The sequence below is a fragment of the Apis dorsata genome, unplaced genomic scaffold (genome assembly GCF_000469605.1).
Source record: "Apis dorsata unplaced genomic scaffold, Apis dorsata 1.3 scaffold_303, whole genome shotgun sequence".
Taxonomy (NCBI): Eukaryota; Metazoa; Arthropoda; class Insecta; order Hymenoptera; family Apidae; genus Apis; species Apis dorsata.
This window is the reverse complement of record NW_006263576.1, coordinates 578,736-589,653: the sequence shown is the minus strand read 5'-3', so window position 1 is coordinate 589,653 and position 10,918 is coordinate 578,736. Positions and strand designations below refer to the sequence as shown.

Below are 10,918 nucleotides of genomic sequence, written 5' to 3'. Positions count from 1 at the left end.
AAAAAAAAAAAAAAATTAAAATGTACACGCGATAATACACGCTTGTAAAAAACGGGAGGTAGAAAAATAGAAAGAGGGTAAGAAAAATCAATCAACAGTTTCACTCGCATCGGAGCCTAACACGATCATTATATTACCTCTAATTTCATCTATGATCCATGCGTACATATATGTGTATCTCTTTGTACAACGTCACGATATATACATGCGCGCGCAAGCACGCACGCACGCATATCCTTACCTATCGTTATCACACGTGTATCACATATGTGTGCCCGCGAGGCGTGCACACAGCACACATACGCATAACACATTATGTACACCGTTAATATGAAGAAAAGATATATCTATATAACTAACTTTCTATGTGTCTATCTGTTTGAACTTTCTTCTCTTCGTCCTCTACTTCTACTTAGGTGAAGACTTCTCGTATGCAAGTAAGTCTAACATAAAGCGGGTGTATAATCAATATTTTTGTACATATGTATGCATAATATTATTATTATAACACGGGAATCCGTATTGATAAGGCATAGATCATAAGACGTAGGCTGTACATGGTCACTGTATTTTACTGACACATGCTTTATTCGTATGTTTATCGTTATATACTTTCTATTTTTACACGGTGTAATACTGTTTTTATAGATTTGGATTCTTCGCTTTTTTTCTTTCTCTTTTAATTGAAAAATATTCCTTATAAAGGAAAATCCTTATCTCTTTGGAAAAGGAATTAAAAAATATTTCGAAAATTATTCTCTGTTTCTTATCTGAATCGTTATTTTCTTTTCGTCTATCTGAGATGATCTTCAAAAATTTGTTAATTAAGAAGTTCCAAGAATTTTGAATAAATATTTAATCCTTTAGATTCCAATAATATAATAAAAAATCCAATTAATTATATTATAATTATATACATTATAATTACATTATATTATATAATTATATTATACATTATTCATTTTCTCAATTTCTTTTAAAATTAAACATATGTCATTTTTATAACGAACGACTTATATATTATAATTTTATAATTTATAATCTAAAATAATATTTTAGATTTTAATAATCGTAATATTCATCACAATGAAATAATAATTTTAATAATTTTGCTAAATAAATATATTTAAAAGAAATATATTTAAAAAATATATTAAAAATATATATATTATATATTTTATTATATATTTATATATTTTAAATAAATATATTAAAAAGAAAAATGATATATTATATAATATATATGTATACATACAGAGAATATATTATATATTATATATAAATGTAAAGGAATATTTAAAAGGAAAAAAATAATTAAAGATTGTAACGAAAGATACAATACATTAGAATTAAAGAATAATGGATTTTCTTTTATGTGTCATACAATAAATATAAATTACTTATCTTCCTTATAACGATAAATATCGAAATAAAAAAAAAATCAATCGAATAGCACAAAATAAATTACGCGATGAGATACACACGATATAAGCGTTACGAGCATTTGAAGTGGCCTTTTACACGCGCTACACTTTTCCCTCCCTCGGTCGATTAAGCTTTATATTAGGAGCTTAACGACGCCAATGGCAAAAGAAAAGTGCTCACAAGATAAAGAGCTGCATATACTATATGAATTCGCGAATAGTTTTGCAAACGACGAGTTTCACATTAGTTTCTATTACTATAACGTGACTCCTCCCTCTCTTTTTTATAATTCTGCTTTGACACGGTAGAAATCCTATATAATACTGTCGAATAATATACCTTTTTGTCTCGAGTTTTCCCAATTTGTCGCACGAGTTTTATAAATAATATTTGTCAAAGACCGCACTTGCAATACCGAGTAAATATTCACACCGTAAGAATTATTATTAATCTGCACGCTTAGATACGATAGAATAGAAGATAGATTTGTCAGAGGCAAAGATATTTATTTAATCATGCATTATAAAGGAAAAATTATTTTCTTTATCTTAAATATTAATTTCTTTCGAGTTTGTTCTTTGCCTCTGTTATAATTTTTGCATGAAATTGAGTGCATTGCCTGTGCACAGTGCTTAAAATCTGGTTATGAGAACATGTATATAATTCACTAATACTTTAGACTATATTTGTACAACGCGGAGGAGAATCACGATGTACAGATTGTTTTTTTGTTTCTTCTTCTTTTTTTTTTTTTTTTTTTTCTTTTTTTTTTTTTTTTTTTTTTTAACTTTTTCTCCTTTTGATATTTTGTACAATATCGTGCCTCGATTACTTCTGGACTCGTCCGCGTTGCCACGAGCAGTATTGAAAACGGTAGTTCTTTCAGAGTAATAATTTGATTTCTAGAATATTGATAATATATTATTTAGATTAGAACAAGATTCATTTCAGTCGATAAAAAGAATTTCATTGTTATTATCTTTTTATCACGACGATCTTTTGTTCTCATAATTATTCATTATTTCAAACAATTAATTGCAAACAAAATATCTGTTTAAAAAAAAATTGTGCTATTTAATTTTTACTTGAACAATAAATATTGATAAATAATGAATATTAAAAATATTAAACATTGATATAATAAAATCTTTTTAAATCAATTTTATGATTAATTTTTTATAGATGTAAAATAATCATATCGCATGAAAGTTAATTTTATTTTTAAATTTTAATTTTAAATTTTGGTGCCAAAATATTATTATTGCCTAATTTTTTCAAATATCAAATTTAGTCTTTATAAACCTAAACAATTTAATATCTGTGATTAATTATTAAATTATATTATATTAAAATGTTAATATAATATAATATGATATAATATAATATAATTCTCGCAATTAACGACAATAATAAAATTAAATAATTTTTGATGTATCAATCTTCGCGATTTTTCTGATTCTGATTTCTGATTCTGCCATATTTCGAAAATTAGTGCTATTTGTATTATATAATAGTATTCTTCAATTGAAGTAGATGGCAGCACAGTGACGATTTACAAAAAATCTTTCGATAATAAAATATTTTTCATCGATTTAAGACTGGAATGAAGCTTTAATTGATTAAAATGCAAATATAGGAATGGCAGTGGTAGTAATAGCGTAGAAACTAGGCCTTAGGTAATTAGTTAGGGTAGCTAACATGTGTAGTGGTTTGTTACAGACGACCACCATCCTCCCCCCACATTCACTCCGCCAGAACTGCCCAAGATGGTTCACGTAAGAGGTACAGTTACACCTCAATCAAAACCGTGCTATAATTTTGCAAGCTGCCCTTCCTAATTTTTATGAAACACACGGTATATACGGGTATACACTATAATCAATCGCTTTCAATCTCTTGGACGAAGGAACTCGAAGTGCTGCTTCACAAAAAAGTGCTTCGCTCTCGATTTAACCTTTAACAACTGTCTGCACTCAATTTCTGATGTTTTTCGATTTTCTTTTTTTCTTTTTTTCTTTTTTTTTTTGTTCTTCTTCTTTTTTTTGTTTTTTCTTTTTTATGCATCATGACAGCTTCAATGACCAATTGCGACATTTCTAGGACATATTCTAGGAATTCAACACGACTTTTCGACCGACGTTTGATAACAGTGCTGGATTTAAGTTGTTTTTTAATTCGATTGTTTGAAAGTGTATTATGAAATCGCTGTGAAAATGATATTAAATGATAATTTCGAGAATATCGTAATCTGTATGCAATTTTTTTTTAATGTTAAGAGATATTAGAACATATGAATAAATATTAAAAATATAAGAAATAATTTCTAAATATTTTTATGCTTTTTAAAAATTTATTGAAATTTATTTTTCAATATTATATATATGTGACATTATGAGTTCAATAGGATATAATAATATCATCTAACATTAAATAATTTCATTTGATAATGTTCCAAAGATCAATGATAATAAATTATTTCTATTTCTCGATGAAATTTATATAATCTTCTTATAATTATTATTTATTTTTCTTCATAAAACTAGTAAACTTAATTTTTTTTCATATAAATAAAAGAAAAGAAAAAATATAAAATAAAAATATAAACAAAAATCATATTAAAATAATTAATTCAAATTTAACAAATAAAAATTTCTATAAACTGTGATAATACGTAATTTAAACTAAATTGTTACTCAAAATAAAAATTCCAGCATTGTTTCTGAATACATACATTTTTATACATACGTAATATGGAATATGTACGGAACGCGTTATTTTCACTACGATTTTGGAGAAAGTAGAAAGATACTTGTATAAATTGTTTAAGATAATTATTTTTTTGCAATTAAAATTTCGATTACATTACAATGTTGTTATTTACTACTTTCTCCGGTCGCGATGAGTGCATGCAGCTGTACAGTAGATACATTATAGTTTGCATCTTATGTTAACAATTATATTATTTTTACACAGAGTAGTGAATTAAAATTTTTTGTAGTTTAACTTTAGTTCTCACTATGGCTATCATATCACTATCTTATAAACGACACGTCATTTCTTCCGTTTCTTTTACTTTTTTCTTCTTTTTCCTTTTCTTTTTTTTTTTTCTCCTTTGTTTTGTATTTTCTATAAAATAAAATCATTGCAATTCATTAGAATACATACGATTATCATAGAATTTTATAATTATTAGACTATATAGCATCAATTATCACGTTTTTGTTTCGTGATCATTTGTTTTGTTATAGTTTTGAAAGCAACATATTTGTTCATAGACAAAACACAATGATTAATTTATGGATAATTTTTATAATTAGAAAAGACAATTGTCATGTTGAACAAATTCAGTTTATGTAACTTGAGTGCAAAGTACTTAATTAATTTTGAATAACGATTATTTTTAAGAATTCAATTTGAAATGAAAAATGAAACGTGTAATAAATGTAAGTGAAGGAAAGAGAAAATCAATTCGAACACTTGATAACCTTATCCGCGACAAACATACCTTTCCATGTAATTGAAATATATGCAATATATTTGCTGGTGTTCGTCTGCGTAAGTAGAACAGGAATTCATAAAGACATCAGCTTTTCTCATTCTGGTTATTTTCTATAATCGAATAAGAAATTATAAACAAAAATCTTCGTACATTATTTTTTAAAAGAAAGAAAATTCTGATTATAATGAAAATTTATAATTGAAAATTGTACGTATATGTATAAAGCATAATGGATCAAACATTTTTTCCTTTTCTCTCAAAAAATTTCCTTGAGAAGATAAAACTTTCTTAATATATTTTTTAAATTTTGAATAGAATTTCTTTTTTATCTGAATATTTTTTTTATAAAATTTTAATAAATTCAGAATATATTTTGTATTAAAACTTTTATTTTATCCTGCATTATTATAAAATTACATTTTAAGAAAAACGGAAAAAGCATTAATATTTTTAAAATTGATTCATCATGATGTGAAAAAAATATTACATCGTATATAATTTGGTATAGTATGTAATACAATCAAATAGAAGATGATTTTATACGTAATTTAAAAAGAAAAAAAGATATTTTTTTGTTTGATATTTTTTTTTTCGATAAAATCAATTTTGAAAAACTGTAAAATATATGATTGAATATCATCAGCAGATTATTAATTGAATATTTTATATGCAAAAAATAAATAATATAAAAGATTTTTAATTTGTTTTTTAAATTTTTGTTTTCAAAAAATAAATTCAAAATTTTATTTTCTCAAAAAGTAATCTTCCAATTGAAAAATTTTAATTTACATTTTTCATATGTAAAATAATCTTTTATCAATTTTTACCAAGAATTAATTAGAAGAATTATATTTCCTTATTATTTGAATTTTCAATTTCCTCAAAAATAAAGTTTTAAATAAAAAATATTTTAAATTTTTTTCCATTGTTTTTTATCTAATTGTACAGTACAGTCAATAATATAATTGTACAATCAATAATTCATTGTGCATATATTTAAAAAGTTTCATTTAAAACAGAATTTTTGTTAGATTTGATATAACAATTTTTTAATTGAATGTATAAGATATGTATGATGATTTTTGTAATTGAATTTTGTAAATGACAAAAATTTTTTACAAATTCGCAAAATATTCAATAAATTATTTTAATTCGTATAGAGTAAATTTGAAAAATGAGAATAAATTTCGCGGATAGTTTGAGAAATGCTGTTTGAATTCAAATATTTTGAGTGATATTCAAACTTTTTCAATGAATATTTCTGTGTTCTATGTAGATAAATATTATACTTGGTTTAGGATGCTTAGAAATAATTTTTTCGATATTTCTTCTTTTGATATGTGTATAATTCGCATATGTCCTGAGTATATATATATATAATATATATATATATTATATATATATGCGTTTTATTTGTGTAATTTTAATATCGAGTGTAAACAAATGAATAAATAGCTGTAGAAAGCACGGTAGATTGACAGATACATTATTCGTTATTATTATTATTATCATTATTATTATTATTTATTTTTTATGGTGACATTTAGACAAAGCATATTTTTCACGTTTTGCATTTCATTTGATCCATTTATTTACTATATTTATTTATTATATATATGATGGTGCTTCACTCAGTTATCGCGACAGATGCCTAATTATTATTATTATTTTATTTTTTTTTTGTCTTCTGCAAACAGCACGTGCCGTAATAGCTAAGAATTGCTTGCGTACAATGAACGTTGCTTTGGTTTTCATTGATACGTCAAATTTTTTTTTATAAAGATTTTTCTCGCATACTTTTTGACGGAGACACTGTATACAGGATGTTCCATTTTAATCTCTACTTCAATCTCCTAAAGTCAACACGTTGAGTTTGAAAGCTTATATCTCAGGAATAGCTTGTACTAAAGACCTATTTAAGTAGCGTTTTGAAAATATTTCGATGTAGCTGCAATAATACCAACTATGATAGTATGTAGTAAAAAAAATATTTAGTTTTTTATTTTTATCTTAAATTTAATATTGACATTTATATGTTTGTTGAAGAATATCACAAGTCAAATAAATAACATGATCTTCTTTTTGATAGTTTTTCGTGTCTTCCATATTTTTATTATTCGAAATATTTATTCTAGAAAATTAAAATAGAACATCCTGTATATTATTATTGAAAAATTGACCAATATAGTTTAATGCATCACTTCTCGCTTTCACATTTAATGCGTGTTATAAAATAAATGATCTAATTATTTTATCAATTTTTATATTTTTATTATTGCTTTGAATCATCTAATTTTATATAGAAATAAGTATTTGACAATGTGATATTAAATATTTTTTATGTAATAGAAAATATATTTTTCAGAAACTTTAAAGAAATTCGTAAAATTTATAATGATAAATTATAAGAAGTTATTTTTAATCATTTTTATGATTTCGAAATAAGTATTTATTTCATTTTTTTATTCGTAAGAAAAATTATTTTTGCGTTAATGTTTGATATTTTATCAATAATAACAATGGTAAAAATTACGACAATTGTGCAAATTTAAAAAAATTATATTGTTAAAAAATAATCTAAAGATTATTAGATTTTTTAATTAGATTTTCGAAAAATATTAAAATATAAAATTATTTATCAATATTTATAAAAATTCGTGTATTCGACGTATTCTTGAAAACCATAAGTATAGTTCATCAGTTCATTGCAATTCTAATTATTTAAAATTTTTCAAATAAAAAATGGCACGTGCAAAATATTTAGGATAAAGTATGCGTGCCTGTAAGCATGAGGCTGTAGGCTCTCTTTGTTGATTAAAAGTAAAATACATTATAACGAAGGGATTTAGGTCACGATCAGCGTGGCACTGAGTAATTTTCTTAATCATTGTTGCTTTGTCTATTAGCTACGTTAAAAAAGAAAATAACGATTACATAAAAGTTAATTCTAATTTATCGATTTTAGGTGAGATCAGTCGTGACCGTGAAGATCCAAACGGTAAGTTTCAAATTGATCAAATATTCATTGAAACATTTTTTTTTTAATAAATTGTTTAATAAAGCACAATTTTCTAAATTTTTTGCAATTTTATCATTTATATAAAAGGAGTTAAAATGTTACGCATTATTTTCAAAACATATTTTTTCAAAACATATCTCATTCTTAAGTGAGATAAAAATAAATCGAACGAATAATTAATTTTACTTAATATTAATTTTTGCTGAATTAGCAAATAGAATGTAATTTTTCTTTACAACATTTAAAACATGATAAAAAATGAAGGATTATATAAATTTTTAAATAATTAAATTAAACACAATCTTTAAATTAATTATTATTATTTAAGTTATTTAAATTTTACATATATTTTCAAATAATTAAATTAAACACAATCTTTAAATTAATTATTATTATTTAAGTTAGTTATTTAAATTTTCTCAATAATTTAAATATATTCTTATCGATAATCTCGAAATATAATATTAATGAGAAATTAAAAAAATATGTATAAACTCATATTATCGTGTTTACATTATAGCGATGAGAAATCACCGGAATTCCGTCGGGATGACCATGATGAATTCAACGAAACAAGTGAATAAGGTGAAACCGAATGTGAATCGAGCGACAAATGACAGTTTATCCAGTCCAAATCAACCGTACAATCAGAGGTATTCGTTTTACTTTAAACATTCATTATTTTCTCTTCACCATACATACGGACGTGCTTCGTCCTTGCATTCACTATTCATTGTTCACACTTTCGATCACTACGATAAATGAGTCATTCTGAAGACGAATTGATCATATTATTTTTGACTTTAATATTAACATAAAGATTTAAAATTTTTTACATTTTGCATTATATAGATGTATCTAAAATATTTTAAACTGTGCCAAAATGATTAGTTAATAATTTTATTCAATGCTTTTTAATATTGACAATATTCAAAAATTTCTATTATTCAAATATTCACATATACGCACATAAACACTTATATATATATATATATGTGTATTATTAAAATTTTTAAATATTTTTTATTAATAAAATTTGGAATGTAAATCAATAATAAATATATTTATTATTGATAAAAAAATTATAATGACAATTATAATGACAATTTAACATAAAAAGAAAGATAATATTCGATTGAAATTTGAGAGTTAATCAATTTGACTTCTACGTATGGCTCAAATATCTCATTCAGAATTAACAACCGTGTGTGAATTTCACTACTGAGAATTAGATACACCTATGTCATTGAAAGAAAAAAAAGTGTCGTTGTGTTTTATTGTAAAATTTGATCGTATTTCACATCTTATAAAAAAAAAAACATTTTTTGTGCACTCAAAGTTCAATTAAATGTGATTAATACGAATATTTTGTATACGAACGAATTATATACAATGTAATTCAATTTATACACAATATGTACACAAATATATAGTAGTTCGTGAAATGAATTTTTCGACTTTTCTGTCTGTAATACGCACTTTCACTGTGTTGTACGAAGTTAAAGTTAATACTGTTTCTTTTCTATATTTGCACGATTAGAACGACTCGAGCTTTTCTGTACACAACATTTTTGTAAACTATGTGGAGCGGGTTATTCAGATTGCATTAATTAATTTTTAATATATAAACATATATTTTATATTGTACATATCCACTCAAAAATCTTAGAACACTAACAGTACTTTTAATGTGATTCGATCATTTTTATTAAAAAAAGTTATATTATGTCGACAATGGAAATGTTCGAAGAAAAAACATCGATGATATAACATTAATATCAAAATTTTTTAATTTTTTTTTTTAATGTAATTTTTACCTTTATATAGGTTATTATATTATATAGGTTATTATTACCTATTATTTATGTAACATTTCTCATATTAAATAAAAACCAAATTAATTAAAATAAAATCAAATACAATAATTTGAATTGTATATAAATTTATTTAATAAATGAAAAAAGAAAAATTATTATTATTTATTAAATTATATTATTATATAATAATATTATTTCATTTAAAAAATTTGAATTTTTAAACTTTATTAAGGAAACAAATATCCTAAGATAATAAGATTTGTAAGAGGATGTGTATCTGTAATAATGATCACTTTAATGAAATTACTTTAAACTGTAATTTGAGTAACCTGATAAAACATCAAAGCAATAATTTTATACTACGATTTATCTCACAAAATACAAAAACACTTTCTTAATTTAAAAACTTGTATGAAATAATTTCTTATACAGAGTGCACTATGATGTCAATAACACAATATTCTTTAAACAGTATCTGCATTTATTTTAATTTAATCAGCATGTTTTAAAAGTTATCATAACGTAAATGATGATAAACATTTTTATTACATAAATTTTCAACTTATTATTAATATTCTCGGTAGAGAACTTCCATGCGATCCAGAATCATTCTCATAAATTCAATCGTTTGCATTCCAATCAATTATGTTATATGTTATTTAATTTGTGATTATTTTTATTGAAATAGCATATTCAAATTTATTCGTCTTATAGTTTTGTAACTTTTAAGAATTTTTTCATAATTAATATCAATTCTATTATATAATATGCCGATTTTATGACTATGTGTATAAAAAAAGTCAGTTTATAAATTTTAGAAAATCATATCTGATTTATTTTGCAGTAATTTATTATTTATAAATAGATAGCGGATTTTTATATAGCTGAAATGTATTTAGAATATTTTTTTTTACAAAATTATATGTACATAGGATATGTATCCAAACTTTTAATAAAGCAAGTCAAAGTAAAATGAAAATCAAAAGTAAGAGAATTACATTTCTATCTCTATTTAGTTATTGATAATTAAATATCGATTAGGCTACATTATCATGTATGACATTTTAAACAGCGGAAAACACAATGATTCTTAAATTAACACAGCAAAGAGCAACTTACTTATATTTTTCAATATTATGATATCATTAATATTTATAA

At 23.4% G+C, this 10,918-nt stretch overlaps 1 protein-coding gene across 42 annotated transcripts in view; it reads left to right on the top strand.

The window, feature by feature from the left end:
- The window catches only part of LOC102676424 (calcium-activated potassium channel slowpoke), a 120,748-nt gene that overhangs the window by 99,833 nt on the left and 9,997 nt on the right, over positions 1–10,918 (top strand). For 19 of the 42 annotated variants that reach the window (XM_031511277.1, XM_031511295.1, XM_031511281.1 and 16 more), the window contains 4 exons: positions 417–437; positions 3,145–3,207; positions 7,890–7,922; positions 8,464–8,596. In XM_031511277.1, coding sequence (XP_031367137.1) covers positions 417–437; positions 3,145–3,207; positions 7,890–7,922; positions 8,464–8,596 — 250 coding nt within the window. The remainder of the gene's footprint in view (positions 1–416; positions 438–3,144; positions 3,208–7,889; positions 7,923–8,463; positions 8,597–10,918) is intronic. The other 23 variants (XM_031511318.1, XM_031511299.1, XM_031511314.1 and 20 more) reach the window with 3 other exon arrangements.